Genomic DNA, 18,138 nt, shown 5'->3' on the forward strand with positions numbered 1-18,138 from the left:
CTTGGCCAACTTGTCTTACCATTTTCGTGTATTTCTTTTGCTTTTCTTCAGAACAACCCCGTAAATTTCTCTCAATAGCCTACGACACCAATTCTGGTCTACTGTGTATTCCTCCACCGTGAGCTATGCTTTCGAAGAAGAAAATTTTCAATGGGGAATTATTAGGACAAAGATAATTATTATCATAAAATTTATTGGCCTTATTAATGTTTCCGTAAGATAAATAAATAACATTCAGGCGTCACTGAGGTGAAAGTATCCGTGCTACGAGCGCTAGCTAGAGGAGAATAGGTTTTGATGATAGTGGATTGGATCACTATTCATATTTATAAAACGTACATGAATGTATTATTGTAAAAATGTATTCATTTTAAGTTTTATTGCACTTCCCTTATAGAACAAAGAAGCAGAGGAAGGTATTTTAATTAAAAACTTAATGTCAAGGTTGGAATCTCAGAGAATTCTTTAAGTTCGAGTTTGAGCTTCGTGTTGAAAATTGTGCCTTTTGGCGCCTATTTTTTTAGTCCCAAAGTCAACAACCATTGCTGACTTGGAAAATATGATCGGAGGCGAAATCTGAAGGAATGTTGCAAGAACATTTGTTGCACGATAGCGCACATTCGTTAGCAAGAACCTTTTGGCGGCATTTTTTTGCAAAGAAGCTTGGACCGCATTGGAAGAAAATAATTGAGACATTTTGTCTTGTAATAATGGAATTTGGGGCTTTCTTCCTTTAAGGGAAAGGAGAAATCGATCTCTGTTAAATGCGTAAAGGAATAATTTTATCTTAAGCATCAAACCACCCGGAAGGCAAGAAAAGTTCAGCGGTCATGCAAATGCACTACGAATCTGAAGTTTTGTTGTGGTTCACATGAAATGTAGCCGCTTCCAGGAGGTTTCCCATCCTTGTCATGAGGAATGACTACGGTATACGTTCCAGGTGGACGAAGGAAAAAAGTAGAAAGAACTCGTCTTCCGTTTGAAAAAATTGTTTCCTCGCATCGTATCACTCGCCCTTTACGATTCCACTGAGTTTTTTTTCTTTCAGAGAGCCACATTGTCATTCCCGTCCTCCACCACCCTGCCATCCATAAGGAGAATAAGCAATCGCTGTGCATCCAAGGGGACAGACAGTCTACAGCCCAACCTTTTCCCTCCTCGGGTATTCCCCCCCCCCGGCCACATTCACACGTGGGCTATCCGAGAGAGGTGACTCGAATTCATTTTTAGAATTAGGTCGTAAATATGAATTTTGAACTAGAATTTCCACTGGCCTAACATGCTCTCGTCCTCTCTTCAAAATATTTCTCTAAGATGTGACCTTTTCCGTAGAATTCGAATCCTTCTCATCTATGCCGACCAGAGCGTATGCTACAAGGGGCCGGTTTACAGTGTTTAAATCGCGACCTCAATATTCTGTTTGTTTCCCTCGAAAATACGTGGGCATGCCAATTAAATCCATATTTTGCATCTTCCATATTTATCATAATGTTTTGATTAAAACTTGAATGCTGAGTTCCTCTAAAATGATGTTCATAATGCCTTTCCTGCACAATATGCACTCATTTCGTGAACTGTGGCGATATTTTACAATAGCGGTTAGTACAGGGCTGTGCTGAAAGTCCGAATTGTGTTGGCAACACTTGGCTCATTGTGATGACCATGAGATTGTTCATATAGACATTACATTATCCTGTAGAAATGTGAGTGGGAATATACGCCGACAGTTCATTTCACATTTATTCGCCTTTTGGGTAAAAAACGAAATAAATTAACGGAGTAAGTCATTACACGGTTAGCAAGTGTATTGGCAATATTTTCTACAGAAGATTTCAGCGACTAGTCTTAGCAAACGTTTCTGCCGGCGTATAATATTGTATTTTAAACGATATTTCCCTTGTATTTTATTAGAAAATAAAATATAAATGCAGTTGTCGAGTTTTACCCACTATTCTTAAAAGGTTTCACTAATGCAGATTGAAAAATGAGCTGAGAGACTGACCTAACCTTTTTTTTCTTTGGTATTATTGTAATTTTAGCGAATCCACTGAACATTGAAATTGAGCAAAATGTTTGAGAGAGGGGTGGCCAGAAATTTGTGAACTCAACGAACAGTTCGAGGATCAGTGGTTGGTCTTTCATCAGTAGAAGGAGCCTGCGAAATAATATCCTTACTTCACAATTTTCTTTTGTTGTGGTACTCCTCCATTATGCGTCTAAATATCAGACCTAATGTCTCATAATACAATTTCATTACGAAGTACTGTATTAAGGAATGGGATTGCCCTTTTATTTTCGTATTCATTTAAGTAACCACTCTCTTTTTTGAGTTTAATTCTACAGCATAGGTTACCCTTACTGAATATTTAGCAAAAAAGTGAAAGAATGTTCCTCCATATTTGCGCTCTCTCTCATATTGGCCGATATGGGTGAGTAATTTCATATCAAGTCAGAGCGCTCGAAATTCGACAAAGCGCCCACTTCGATCTGAATTCTAAATTTATCGAACCAATGAAGTCTTTTCCATTTAGGTCGTTGGCTCTTTTTATTGCCCCAGCTCTCGAATATGGTTATGGCTGAAGCTCGCAGTAGAGCTCTAAAAAACGGAGAAAGTCATCGTTTGCGTCCTCGGCGTATTTCCGCTTCAGACGGTGAGATATTGAGACATGCGAAAGTGTCGTTGATTTCAATTTGTCTGCTTTTATATTACCTTCGTTGCGTGCGAGAATTTTTTTCCGAGAGTCACTCCGTTATTACCGATGTGAGGGAGTAATGGGCTCTTATTATTTTATCTCTAATGCTGCTATCGACGGAAAATCTATTTCTCTTGTAGATGCTTCTGATCGTCCTATGCAGGCCCAACGCCCAATGAGAATTATGTCAATGCAGAATTTTATCTCATATATTTGTGACTTCCCTGAAAAAATATTACTTAATTGTTTTTTTTTCAGATGTTGAACATTTTATGTTCCGGTGTCATTTCTGAGAAATAGATGTAGTCATTTTTTCATGTGATAACCCCCTATACTGGAGCCAATTCATTCTTGGTTGGGGCGGGAAGCGAGGAAGGGAGATTAAAAATGTGGGAGAGCAAACTCACGATTTCAAATCGAGTCCATCGACTTGAGTGCGTATCAAGGCGTAAAGGAGAGTACCGCGTATAGAGAATGCTATTTTTGAAGATTATAACCCATGCCGCTAAGATGTTATTAAATTTGAGATATTTCTCTATTTGAAAAAATGCTCAATTTCTTTTAATGTCGGTTGATGCGCCAAGTCTCCATTTTCTCCATCGAATAACTTGGCCATGGCAGCTAATAGGCATTTAACATTAACTATGAGCCAGTGAAGTCAAGCGAACTCTATCGAGACACTTATTAAGACTGCCCCTGAGCCGAGAAAAAAAACCGCGTGACCCTAGCAGCAGTCGACTGGTAATGGTCGACTGCCTGGACTATTGTTGGTGTGGAATCACATTGGTCATGGTCATGGGGAGTAATCCGTAGTTTTAACAATCCAGGCAGATTCGTTGGGTAAAGTTTTAATTGGAAAGATTTCCCGCCTTCATAGACTCTTTTATGAAACTCCCTTGGCCATTCCTTCACCCTCCACTCAAGACTTGATTTCCTCGACCGTTTACTGTATTACTTGTACCATGACATCCGTGATTTTACGAATCGTGGAGTTTTGATTTCTGTTTATTCGCGAAAAACGGCGCGTGAAACAGTTGTGCAATGGCTTAACGAACAATGTGCTGTTACCGTTGAAGCCACCTCCTGTCACCTTTTTACTTTGGATGTGTTATGATACTCGTGTTCCCTTAACGTCACCGTAAGCATTCATGAAAATAATGTTGACAGGGCAGTAAAAGTATAAATGAAAAAATTCTTTTTGGTTATCAGCCTCTTCACAGTGTTCTATTTCCTGTCTTGTCACGAGACTCTTGTGCAACAGCGACCGCTTTGTTTCGGGCGTATTGCTCCTTGGAGGCCTCCTTATCGAGAAAAGCAAACAAAAAACCGTGACTCCTTCGATCTATTTTTTCTTCCTTGGCATTATGTTCCGACAGAGTTCTTAGCAATTCATCACTGCCAATTTTTTAAACCTATTTCTTAATGTCTCAAGTCCAAGTTACTCGATCAAATGAAGGAGCTTGGTGAAAAGGCGGTTCTTATTTATTATCCCTCACTCTGTTTTAGGCAACTGTACCTTGGCATACTAATCATGAACCAGGGATAGGCCCTATTTGATTTGATTCTTGGCTCAGTTTCGTTCCCATCGCTCCTCTTTATATCCTCTGTGCTGTTTTCAAACCTTTTAAGAGCCATGTAATATTTCATTTAGGTTTTTTTTTCGGTTTTAATGTTGCTTCTTTTATTTCAGCGGAAACCTTAGGGCGATGCATGAAGTGAATAAAATGGTGCTCTTTAAAAATATTTAGAAAAAATAACGAACTCGCGTAGTGCACTACGGTGGTGAGATAAAGATATAAAGGCTAGATCCAATTGAAGACTTAATGCCAAAATAAAGAGAACAATTTTGCAGAACTCCGTTCAAGTACTAAACGCATGCAATCGGTGACTACGCTTACCTTTTTATAATGATTGATTGATTGATCAATCTTTCCTTTATGATCGAAACTTGAGAATTGACATTTATTTTGTTGAAGTCCATTCAAATATGGCACTCAATAAAATCAGTGATAAGTTAAATGTAAATGCTTTTATGTTTTTTAATAATAGGGCAGTTTTTATTCAAAAGCCTATTTATGTTGGAAGTTGGAAGTACTACACTAGAATTCTTATCTAGGGCCAATGGGTATGAGCGAAGGAATAAATAACAATGGGATTATTTGTTATCATTCTATGCGTTAAGACGCGCAATAAGTGAAACAAAAAAAAATTATGTTGAGCGTTTGTTATTAGTGTCGCTTTTCATAGTTGCTCTAGTTCTTTTCCTTTCTATTCAAATAATCATATGAACCCAGAATTGAGCAGAAATGGACTATAATATGTGTAAACCATGCGCAATACAATCAACAAGGAATAACCTTCATTAACCCCAATGTATAAATACCAGGGATTCATTCCGCTCAAGAGAGCATAGCGAGCGTAGATATAAATGCTGGAATTTGCTGATAGTACAGTTTGAAGCAGTAATTACTGGATGGAAGACTTATAAATCCGAATTTGGAAACGTCAAGGTTGTCAGTGTCAATTGCTATCTAGAACGAATCGACATGGTGGTAGGATTTTTGAAATTTGCTTTCTGCTTCATTAAATCATTCATGTAAAAAAAATGCCGTATATGGTGGTGACTGCTTCATTGGAATGAAAGGCTAAATGCTAGTGTTATATTTTGTTTGTACATAGCTGGGCTAAAGTTTGACTTTCGGTTAATTTAGCACACAAAGTACATTGTAATTTTATGACATAATAATTACAAATGTGATTTAAACCCGTAATCACTGTAATAAATAATTTAGTATTAATTTTCCGCTAGATAAGATTTATTGTGCGACCGGTGACTTGTATTGTATGCAACAATTCTTTGTTCTGGACGAGAATAAGGCTGAAATTGGTGCAATTTTTTCAGAATTACTAAAAGTTTTATTTTAATCCGACCTTTCGTGCACAATGCTTGATGGTCATGACACTCATTTGAATGATAATTAGTATGTGCGGTCCATTTCATTTTTTACTGTGAAAAAATATAGCTATTTTTTTACAAAAAGAAAAATACCGTTTAATATTAAATATAATAATTGTTACCGCTTCAAAATACTCCCGATAAAGTCCGCCTTTCATAGGTTATTAGCTGGACATTATTATTAGATGGAAAATGAAGTGTTAGGAGGAATAGTAATGTAAAGTAACTATTAGCGACCTTTTCCGATGAAGAGCTGGCAATTTGACACTTTCATGTGACTAACGAGCAGTGGTTCTTTAGCTGCATATTCACCATTTTTTATTTAACGTACACCATCACTTCGTGACACGTTAAATAGGCCATATCCCCATGTTTTTCATTTATTTTACGGACAACTAGTGGAACACATTTTCGACTCTACACGTATATTTTTCAAGGCCGGTGTCTTAACACACCCCTGCTACGCGCCCTGACTTTCAGGATATGATATACCTCAATGACTTCACTACTGAAACAAAGGGTACGTCTATCTTACGTTTTGCATGAAATTCGTTGGATATTTATGACCACTATGATCGTTTGCCACTGAAACATGTCATTTTAGCTTCTCGGGAATGGCTGTCTCAAGTGGCCAACGGGACGGATTTCACTGTGTGTCGATCCCTACAATAAAATGATTAAAGTGACCCAGTTCCTAATACTACCCCCTTTTCGTAATAACTACAGCCGAGAAAACGATGAGCGTTGGTGATCTTTGGGAACTGTCTCTTCATTATTTGATTACATTGACAAAAGATTGATCCCAGTGTGGAAGATAGATGTTGACGATACATATTAATAGATTCCATAGGGCAGAAAGTGTATGCATTTGGTGGCACTACACCTCTATCTTTTATCTCTGTTAGAAAAATCCCCTGCGCCTCTCGACAATGGAGAAAGTTGAAATAGAAAAAATCGTGTGCCAAGTGGTATTATCAGGTGAATTGGTAAGATAAACGATCCTAAAAATACATTTACGTGCATTTAAGTTTACTTCATGTAAGTGTAGTTCCTGTTTATTTCTTGTAACGACATACCAAGGGTTCAGGAATATATTTAAATATTTTACCTGTATTGGAAAATACCCATTCATTATTAAATCAAATAACTTATTATAGATATATGCATGAAATTATGTAGGATTGTGGAAATAAATGCATTATAGGCTTGTACAGAAAAATATAATAGAGTATAAATGAAATTTCTAAATCCTTAGGTATAATAAATAGATATGTTCAAATGCGTGTGTGTAATGAAAGAATAATTCTCTTCCACGCAATACACCCGGCGTCGTCTTGACTGGACCCGTTGACGAGCTGATCCACAATACCATAGGGCCCTATATAACATGCCAATAAGTGTGAACCTTTTGCAGGGAGTTTGAAACATCATGCATTCCCATGGATACCTCACTGAAACGTGTTGCACGACCTTTGTTTTCGTTTGCATTTGATATGTCAAAGCTAAGAACATTTCCAAGAGTCCGAGAATGGGATTGAAGGGGTGACTAGTCTAATGGCCTCCCGCGTTGAAGCCTCCGGTTGAAATTCTATCGATGTTCTGTTTTTGTGGCATCCCTGGCTCCTCTGTTGTATACATTTCAAGTGCCCTGCGTCCACAGCTCTCCAGTGGTGACGTTTAAACACTAGAGCTAACGTGTGGGTCCTCGGACGCATCCCGTTGAGGGATGCGTCCGAGGTTGGACGCTGGGTTTCCCTCCGGCCTTTTTACCCCCTCTTTCGAGTTCGCACGTAGTTCCACCTGCCCTGAATGGGTCCAGTGACTCCTGAGTACGAGCATATTCTGTAGGAATAATTTAATCTTGTTTTTATCTGTTTGCAATGAGGCGTCGTGATATTATTAAATCAATCATTCCACCTGATGATATTTCTCTCATGGGTCGTCGTCTTAGCTCTTTTCCACATTTGATAGTCAAGTTAAAGTAATGTTTCATCCTTTTCCTCGTCACTCTATGTTTTCATTTAGTTCAGTCTCCAGACCAAGGACGCAGCGTTATCGAAATGGAGCTTCCCATCTCGTCACAGTAAGTTTGAATTCCCTCCCCGGAAATCATGACGTAATTGACCGATGGCCTCGTGGAAGAGGCACCGAATTGGATGCCTGGACGAGGTCACCTCGGCCTTCCACCCCCTCACTACTTCTACCCCCTCAGCGTGAAGGGATTGAAGAAACGTTTTCCTTCATTAGTATTGTGATTAAAATCCGCATTCGCTTTCTTTGATCAGCTCGATCCTTGAGGATATCCGTTGAATTTTCAAAGATTTGGACCGGGGACTGGAAACTATTTTGGGTTGTGCCGAATACCATGGTTTTTGGCATCTTGATTATTCAGTGATTAAGTTATTCATTTCAACTTTTAAAAATAGCTAATTGCTCTAATGTGGAACAATGAACTTTTGTTAACGTCATAAATTGATGCTTTAAAAATCCACGCGTGCTGCAATAAGAATACTACACATACAAAGTTGGGGTACATAGGGGTATTCTGATTGAAAAGATTTCCACTCTAGGCTTTGTGGCATTAATGGTTTCGTTTTTCATGAAGCATTTGACACGCTCAGATTTCATGCATAAACAACAAAAACACAGCAACCCCATTACTTATTGCATTGTACACAATGGCTTGAACCAATTTTAGCCATAGCATACACGTTGCTTTGAAGAAAGCAACTTACGATAACAACGAGATACCATTCTACGCGAGTCGCGGTTATATTTTCACTTGCATGCAACACATAAGAAGACTCGGTGAAATTCGGGTGCAAGTTATTTTGCTGAATGCTCACTAGATTTAATGTAAGAAATAACATTTTTTTTCTAAAATGTTCCCGCTTTTATACACACAAGTAATGGTCAATAATCAGTGTACACGATTTTTTAAAACCTTCGATTTTAATTTCTTAAGTTCTCATCGTACCCAAAATATTCATACTATATGTATATACTTCATATTGAGCAATTTATTCCAGTTCACCTACCCTTAGCATTGATCTGTCAACGTCGGTTGCTCCCTCCTCCTCCGCATTTCTAAAATCCTAATGCTCATCCTCATACGAGTGATATTATCAAATTTTTGACGATACACATATCTAAATTAGATGCATTTTCCGTATTACAAGAAATATCAACTGTCATTTCCTATCGGGAATACCTCTAATAATGTGGATCCATTCAGTCGGCATTTTGAGCGTCAAGGTAAGGATAGCAAAGGAACCCTCATATCTCTCTCAGCGTACTAGGCCTTATTAAATTGTATTCATTTATTTTATTTATTTATACATACCCTGCAAACTACCGCCAGAGTGAATACACATCAGAATACTTTTACCCGAACATGACCCTACCGCGGTCGAGCAATGTTTTTATGATCCCCTATCGTTAATGAAGTCCTAACCAGTAGTATATCGTCCGGACTCATTTTACTTAACAAATAAATAAAATATGGACGATAATATAACGATGTGTAATCGGCCTTCGATAAACGGTGAATGAAATGTTTTCATATCGAGCACATTTATATGAAATTTTTAGTGACGTATATGCACGTAGTGTTGATGTGAAATAATATTCCACTCACGATCTCCCTCACTTAGCCGTTTGTTTTTTTCTTCACTTTAAGTGCTTGTACAAACTGAATTTGGTTGGCGGATTCTAAAACGGGTAATCTGGCATAAGGTCTTTGGCATAGAAATACCTGACAGTCATGACTCGCTTGACAAAGCTCTTGAAGAACTAAGATTCTTAATGCTTTGGAAATGAGTGTTTCATAAAATTCGGAGTGATGGTACTGACTTCTGGTGTTGAATGTACGTTGTCCTTACAATTAGCGATTTTTTAAATAAGTGGATTTAGCTGGGCTGAATGCCAAGTGATGAAAAATTCAGGAAAGTTGTAAACTTATGCTCGCACAATGCCTTCGAGTATATGCAATCAAATGAGCAGGCATGGAAATATATAAAGCCCTTCGTGTTCCCCTTTAAATAGTGTATTTGCATATTATCTAGTGATCGGAAAATATTCAAAATCTAAAATAATCTTTGACCTATGTTAGACCTCTATTATATCTAGTATTTAATTGATTTACATTTTGGCATACGAGGTTCACTTGAAATAGCCCGTTTTCTTCCATTTCATTCTTGCTCCACCACCATTAAAGATATTCCACCAGCCAGTGGACGCTATGATATCTGCTCGTATTAAATGTCTCACTCAGTCGCTATCAGAGTTTTGTCGTCGAGTGTAATGACGTATGCAACGGAATTCCTGTCCAATACTCCCTTATATGACGATATCCACGCAGAATTTGAAACTGGAACACAAGCCTCCCCAAAATGGTAATGACTAAAATACAAAGTGACTAGGCTGATATAATTGCTCATAATAAAACCAGAGTTCAGTTTTTGGCGTTTTCATTGTTTTAAGTTGACTGGAAAAAACGGCCATGGAAAATTATTTCAGTTTTATGCCCTCTACATTTTCTCCCCCTTCCTCCCGTTTGCACACCGCGTGCCAGTTCAACGCGGCCAAGAGATGAGCCGTGAGCCTTCTCTAAGCTGAGCCCTCATCAGCGGAAGTGATTGAAGCGATGACACAGCTTCAATCGGTGTACCAACTTCCCCCGCCGAATCCCACTTCTGGTTTTTTCAGCGGTGCTCGGGTCCCCACGTGCGTAAATGTCATGCGGGAACACGACTTCGAGGGAAGGGGATTTTCCCGAACGCCTTTCGTCCAGCTTAATTTAATGTTTACTTCGGATTCACTGAATCTGTTTTCCATAAATCTTATCTATTCGCTATTACTCCCTCGCCCAGCGATGGGCAAAAAAGGCCACATGGATACTACAATGACAACTACTAGCCGGCGGACCCAAAAGTACTATACGACTCGTATGATTCCGTAGCAGCTTTCTCCCAATGACGACGGAAGGGTTGAGCAGCTCTCTTTATCAGCGGCACTTAAGTGCACTACGCATGAGTAACCACAGGAAGGCTCGTGTATTATAATCGTGGCCGGCCACATGTCCCCGTGGTCGGCCGACTTATCAGGTGTTTCCCCCTCCTTCGGCAGCTGGTTCCTCTCCCACTCCTCCCTCCTCCTCCTCATCGTCCAATGGGTCCCCTCCCTTCCCTCCGCCCCTCTTCTTATCACCCTTTACCAGTCAAATGTTTTCCTCCCATCGAGTGCCCTCCCTTTAGATGCTCCTGCAAAGTAAGGTGGTGCTCCACTATCTACCAAACGAGGCAACACTTTTAGACTGTTTTTCTGGTTTCTGAGTTTACAAGAACTTTTCCGAAAACAATTTGATTTCAGAGTATTTGCGAATTGAAAAAATGCTTTCGGATCTCCCCTTTTCATTTTCATAACCTGTAAATTAAATAAAAGATCATTTAAAGACATGATCTAGTAAGAGAGGTTATTATTATCAACATGCCATTTCCCATGTTCTCAAAACAAAATATATTTTATGCTAAAAATCGCAGTGAAATTGAAAGCTCTTAAATTCAAAAATCCAGGCTGTGGCACATTCGTAAATAAATATCCATATTACTGATCCAAAGCAGTATCCCCTCTTGCGCCTGCTCTCCTCGCAGGTCTCCACTATGGTACCCTAGGGTAACGTGATGGGCTACTGATGATGACGATGAGGATGCCATAGCGGACCTATGCTGATCGTTTGGCGTACTTTATAAAGATTCCTCAAATGTTTTTTCTTGTAAGATTTTTATTCCTTGCTCTTCATATTGAGTTCATTTTCATGTTTGCAGTAACTGCATGCGGTTTGTTATTGTCTTTAATGTAATACGTACATGTAGGTGTAGGTGGAAGAAGGGACTGTAAAGTCTCAATCTCGCCCCAATGAAATCATTAAATAAATAAATAAAGACAACTGACCCTTCCCCCTTTTCCTCGCATTTTGCTTGGATTGGCCGTAGTGTGGCATGGGCTGATTCCAGTATGTGTTTGGGCGGTACCTGCCAACTTTGGGTGAACTGAACGCACAATTGCGCAGGGCCCAGACATGGGTGCACTCCGGTGTTGGCGGTTTAAAACACTGGGGTGCCACGCGTAAGCAGGAAGCTGGTTTTCGCGTGGGGGATGAGGAGGTGGTGTATAGGGGGGGGGGTGGGAATGGGCACGCGTACTCTGGGCTTGGGGGAGGCGAAATCGTCGCCACCCGTGGAAATGTCACGCCACCACACCCTTCCCTGCTCCACTTTTCCCTCCTCCCACTCTTCACTCACGCCCTAATACCCTTCCGCCTCGCCCGGTACCCTTTCGGGGCGCTCCCCGCTCGCCCTCCGCTCAATCCCCAATCCGCCACAAGCCCTCTCGCCTCCCTCCCGCACGAAAGACACGCCACGTGACGGCCGAGGGGGAGTAACCCTGGGCTCCACGTGAGAGAGGCGACGGCTTTAAATGGGAACGGCTTACCCTTCCAGCAATGAAGATAACATTCTTCATCGGCAACGGTCTGGAATCGCCGGAAACACTCTTGGATTTTTTCCCTCGATGTCTTGGGGTTTTATGGAGTAACCCTTTTGCAAGCCCACCCATCTCAATGTTGTGATCTCTTTACCTTTATGACTGTTTACTTTCTGCGTTTAGTATCCCGGAAAAGGAAAGCCATTTAAGATAAGGAATGAAGGGACCAGAGAATTAGTTTGACTTAGATTATGCTCGTCGTAAAAATTAGTTGAACCGTCCCCCTTAAGGCGTGAAGTAACAGCCTCCGGTCTCGGGGACAGAATCGGAATGAATTTGTCGCACGCGAACTCAGTTGTTAATCCCGGAACGATTACGGCTTTCGCCGTGGACGCCACTCTAATAGTTTCCCCTCGTCCGACCTTTTACCGCCTCCTCGGAAAGCAGCACGCTCGAGGGAAAAGAAATGCCCACGAGAGAGGATTACACGCGTTATTGTCGCTGGCTGCAAAGCTCATCGCCTGAAGATGCCATTGATGATATTTTCATGGTACATATTATCATTGCGTAGCTCGTCTTTTCACCGGGAAATATGTTCGTGAATTATAGTCTTTCCAATGTGGAAGAAGACACCTCTCATCTCTTCCTCCATAATTCATGTCTTGACGAAGCGCGAACATTTACGCCATCTTCATCAAGTTTTATTGAAATTAAACTAAATCAGCGAAGGGTAGTTAGGAGTGTAAAATGTCAGAATGTAATTGTGATAGTATTTTTCCCACTTAACTGTGTTCATTAAAGAACCATCTACAAATTCAAAGCTCTCCCAAAATTTTGGAGTGTAAGAGGAGGCCTCGGTAGCTTAACTGAATAAAGCACTCGACCGGGTAGCAAGGGATCCGGGTTCGAATCCCTGTCAAGAGATTTTTACACTTCGAAATTGTTACATTTTAAGGAATCATCTAATCAATTTCAAATTAAGGTCTAATTGTTCGTGAAAGGATCCTTCTCCTATCGACGTATACTTTCTAGGACTATTAAAAACCTGATTGTCTTACAAATCTGCGGGTTTCCCAAGCCTCGGAAAGCCACCCTCTTCCCCGCCCGATAGGTTAGATTTGGTTCCCGCGTTCGGGGTATCCGTTGAGAAAGTTGGGTGAACTTGCTTGTAGGGAAAGGCGAGTAGTGAATTTGTGGAATTCGTTCACCCGAGTTGGAAAAAACCTGGGTCCGACGATACTGATGCTCATGTCGCACTATGGAAATGAAAATTTGTAATTGGCATTGGCATTACCACAATTCTGATTGACTTCATTTCTACCTAGGCAAAGTGTAACCGGTTAAATTGCGCCTCACTATCGTAGTAGTAGTATTTAGGGGAGGCGACCGACAGCTGAGGTCATTGGCGCCATAGGGGATGGACAGAAAAGGATGAAGGGTGGAGAGAAACTCGGCGTCGGCATTAGCCTACTCTTTACGAAAGGCGCTAAGGGGTTCGCAGCTTAACGTCCCATCCGACGGACGGCGTGCTCACTCAAAGTGCCCTCCACAAAGCACCTCAAGTAGGGATCGAGATACCTCTGAAAAATATTCAACACCGCCGGGATTGGAACCCGGGCCCTCTGGGCGGGAAGCCAGTACGCTAGCCCCCGCACCATCTCGATCCCCGCGCCTTACTATCTATCTTTAAAAAATTTAGCACAAATATTACTTACTAAAGCAGTATATTTAATAAACTTTTCACTTCCTCACTTTTTCACAACCAGGACCATTAACTCTTCATCTTCCATGAAACGTTCCAACATTAATTGTAAGTGATATCAAATATCATACATCCCAAACAAAATTAATCTGTGAAAATTCGGAATTAACCTTTAATAACAAATTTATGTATTGCTATTATAATTTTTGGCCTGCTTGACAAGTGAAGCCCACTTCTAAACATCTCTTCGACTTTTTTATTAGAACCGCAACTGCCAATTTCTACCATTCTTTTTTGATTTCTACAATTTTTAAGTCAACAAAATTTAAAAGTCGGTGGAGACTGTGGTAACATTTTTTTGCCACTGGCTGAATATTCTGGGGGTTATTTCCTGGCAATGGCACCTGATGCTATTTGCTTAAGGGTGCCATTATCGCATCAGCTATGTCAAATGGCACCAGAAGCTATGCCTTAAAAGTCACCAATGTCATTTGTGGAAGCTATTTGAGTGCCGGGCTGCTGAGCCTGTGACATAATGGCATCGCTGAAATAGCATCAACAAATGCATTACTTTTTGGTAGTCATTTTGCAATTTTGTCTTGCAAAACCCAATGCAAACATGAAAATCGAAGAGAATTGAGGAAATTTATGATGGTGATTTTATTCACTTGCTACAGGCTATGAAAATAACAGTTGTAATAATTCTAAAGAGAAGGCTACGGGATCAATAAAACCATTTCGGAGTGTACAACGAAGATTTTGTCCGTTGTTTTTCAGTTCTCGACGAATATCGAAGACTTTGGAGGGGAGAAGGGTAAGGTTGGGTAAGAGAGGAAAGGGAAAGAAAAGATTTGGGATATTGGATGAATTGAAGGAAGTATGGGTTATTTAGGAGGGGTTTATTGTAGACTAGGGTTGTTTTGGTAGAAGAGGCATGTAAATGCATCATTCTACCGTTATCTAGGCTCTGTCCATCCAAAACTGTACTTTTATCAGTAGATTATAATTATTAATAATGACCATAACACGGTATAACTATATATGCATGTCAGCAATTTGAGGCATACCTTAGATTTCACTGATTAACTTTTAACTCACAAATGAGCCAAGTTAATGAAGGAATTCCGTAGCCCATTCCAATTTGCAAAATGTGTACGTAAGATTATTATTTGAAACACCTAAATTAAACAACATTACTTTGTTATATTGACATGAGACAAAAGGCAAAAAGTTGCAATTTTTGGGTCGTTAAGAGCTAAAAAAAATTGTTTTCCTTATTAAATATTCTTCATCCATCCCTCCACACCAGAGTATTATGATCCATCCCGTATAAATGCATTACTTTGAAAATTGAGGAGATAGTTATTTGCTGAGTTGTTTTGGAGCTCACAACCAAATTTATCTGCATGTACAATTAAGGTCAGGTAATCTTAGATGAACCTCTTAAAGCAAGTTTATAGTAAATTGAACCCGAATTTTCTAATAAGTCAAACTCCTGTGGATTAAGGATTTAATTTGAAATTGGTTAAATATTAACCAATACCAAACATTTTTGCTTGGCCATCAGCAATTGAAAGCTTTTTCACATTGTACAAATCCATCTCATAAAAATAGATTTTTCTGCCCACTCTACTGTAAAAGTGTGGTTATAAATCAATTTATGCAGGAATTTCCCCCAATGATGGGAATTGATGCATTCAGCATAGAACACAAATATGAATTCATTGGCCCTGATTTTTTTTGTAGATCAATCATTTTTGTTCTGGAAATTTAATTATTTGAAAAATGTAACCTCTCTGAGATGTGAGGTAAGGCTTTTAGGTAAATTTCACAGATTTAGGAGAAATTTGAAGTGGATCAAGATTTTAGTAGTTGAGGTTTCTGTTTGCCATTTTTTCTCTATCGGCTGGGTTAATGTGGTGGTTGATGCTCCTAAACCGAGGCCATAAAATAGACCACTGCCCATTTTTTAGTGCTATGCAAGTTTTGGTGGTGAAGCCTCTGGGAAACCTGATAGCAATTCATAATTGGCTTCCCTAAGGGTCGCACAGGTGATCATAGGTGTGTGCAAAATGTAAAAAGATGAGCTATTTAAAGTTTCGAAAAACAATATAAATTTGGTGCTGAATTCATTGTGGTTTTTTTTTTATTTTCATGTCCCGAACCTGCACTGTCAATCTTGGAAACAGCTGCTGCCCTCCGTCAAAATGGGTTTTCATTAATATACCTCCTGCTGCTCCTCATTTCACCACTAATTCCACTTCCATCCACAAATTTTCATAAAGGTAAGAATTTGTATTTAAATAACCAATTACACTTAATGCTTTTGATTGTTTATGTTTTAAATTTAAATCCTGTGAAAATTCCTTTCATCATGACCAATATTTTATTTTCATTCTTATACCCTTAATATTTTTCCTTTTCACTCTATCTATTTTGTTGTTTAAACATTTAATTTGTTATTTAATTGCCTTTGATTGCATTTATGTAATGATGTCTTGGATTTAATATATCCTTAGTTACTAAAATATTATTTATGTATTCTTAAAATTAGACCTTTCTTTAGAATGTTGGCAGTATTTGTGTTTTAGGCTGTAGGTAAAAAATTTATGTAAAATTTCTCTTATGTCATCGTCAGCAGAAAAATAATTATGCTTCTTTCTCTTGATTTCAGGCCATGCTAGTAGATTTATAAAGGCAGTCCTTGTATTAAGTCTGGCCATCTCAATAGCCCAGTTGGTGTTCCAAATAACACTTCTTTCTTTACATCCATATGGTTCCTTTCTGAAAAGCTGTGAGTATTATATGACCAACAATAATCACTTCCCGGAAGCAAAGTTAAGTTTTGTTGTTTGCTAGTCTAGATTCAGAGTTATTCATTTTAGGAAAAGTGATAAATTAAAAGAATTTTATTTTATCACTCTACCTTCATTTAAAAGGGGGGCATGGTAGTCTCTTTGGTAGAGTGCTGAGCTACTGAGCGGAGGGCATGGGTTCGATTCCAGGTGATGCTTCCGGGCACCCTCAGATTCACCCCAGCTGTGTGATTTTTTTTGGATATCAGATTTTCCTGGGAAACCATAGGTAGCACAGAAAATGGAGCTGACATTCCATACCCTGTTGATTTGTGAATTTCAATTGCCTTTGGGCTTTGTACTTGGTGATCTCTACCCTTGCATATTAAACCAACCTTTGGGTTAATTACTCTGATTTCACATAACTGCAATAAATTTATTATTGTAGAATGTAAAATCATGAAATGTGGAGTGGTTTAGTGCCCCTGAGATCTAACCAAGTAATGTATAATAGGGAATTGTAGGAAGAGTGCAGTTAATGAAGTTAAAGGACAGGAATGAGCATTTTTTAAACAAATTGTTCCTCAGCAAAGTGTGCTGCAGTACATAGAATTTTGAATTTTTCCAGAAACTTTTTTGCGGCTGAATTTCCCTTGAGTGAAAACTGAGGTGATGGATTGTAGCATCCATTAAATCCCAATAACAGATATGTACATTTCTAAAAAATACATCTTAGATTGGTCTTATATCTAAACAAAATTGGAAGGTATTACTTTGAGTATATGTGTTTTAAATGCAAAGAATATGATATCTGAATTAGTATGAGGTGAAGAGCTGCTGCATACTTTGCCTTTGTACAGTCATAAAAATGAAACTCCTTTGGCCATTATGATGTGTGCCATGAATTTGAATATCACACAATAATGAACTAAAAATATTAGTTGCATCAATACATGCACAAGTAATTCACTCAAATCTTATTGGTGATTTGCAGGGAAGTGATTCGTTACTAATAATCAAATTACCTTAGCAACATACGCTACATACGCATAGGAATTCATACAAACCAATCACATTACCTATCCCGTTAAATATACTTTCCATTCCTTAGCCCTTTCCACTGGTGCTTGCACCCCATGCCTTGTACCAATAAGCATTTTTGGGTACACATGTAGGTTCAGATTTAGAAATAGTAAAGAAGAATATAAGGCTGATGCTAGCTTTATACTATTATTGTTCAGCATACCCTGATGAGGAGTTTTCCTAAAGTGGAGTGTCAATTATAATTTAATGTTCTTATTTTTGTATTCTATTTCTGTTGTTTAAAATTAACATCATGGGATATAAAACTTAATGAACGGAATTGAGAAGAATCATTCTGAGTACTGTGCATTCAGCAGTGAAAGAAAAATAGAGTCCTGATGTATAAATGCATTGTTCTCTACTGTTCTCCTATTTAAGTATCATATTGATCCCTGAAATTCTGTTTCATCCAAATTATCAAATTGA

General features: G+C 39.0%; 1 protein-coding gene across 1 annotated transcript in view; it reads left to right on the plus strand.

The window, feature by feature from the left end:
• Piezo (piezo type mechanosensitive ion channel component) overlaps positions 1-18,138 on the plus strand; it is a 175,267-nt gene that overhangs the window by 59,333 nt on the left and 97,796 nt on the right. The window contains exons 3-4 of the mRNA XM_071584971.1: positions 16,024-16,119; positions 16,509-16,628. Coding sequence (XP_071441072.1) covers positions 16,024-16,119; positions 16,509-16,628 — 216 coding nt within the window. The remainder of the gene's footprint in view (positions 1-16,023; positions 16,120-16,508; positions 16,629-18,138) is intronic.

The sequence above is a fragment of the Hetaerina americana genome, unplaced genomic scaffold (assembly GCF_022747635.1).
Source record: "Hetaerina americana unplaced genomic scaffold, ioHetAmer1.1.p SCAF_1, whole genome shotgun sequence".
Lineage (NCBI taxonomy): Eukaryota > Metazoa > Arthropoda > Insecta > Odonata > Calopterygidae > Hetaerina > Hetaerina americana.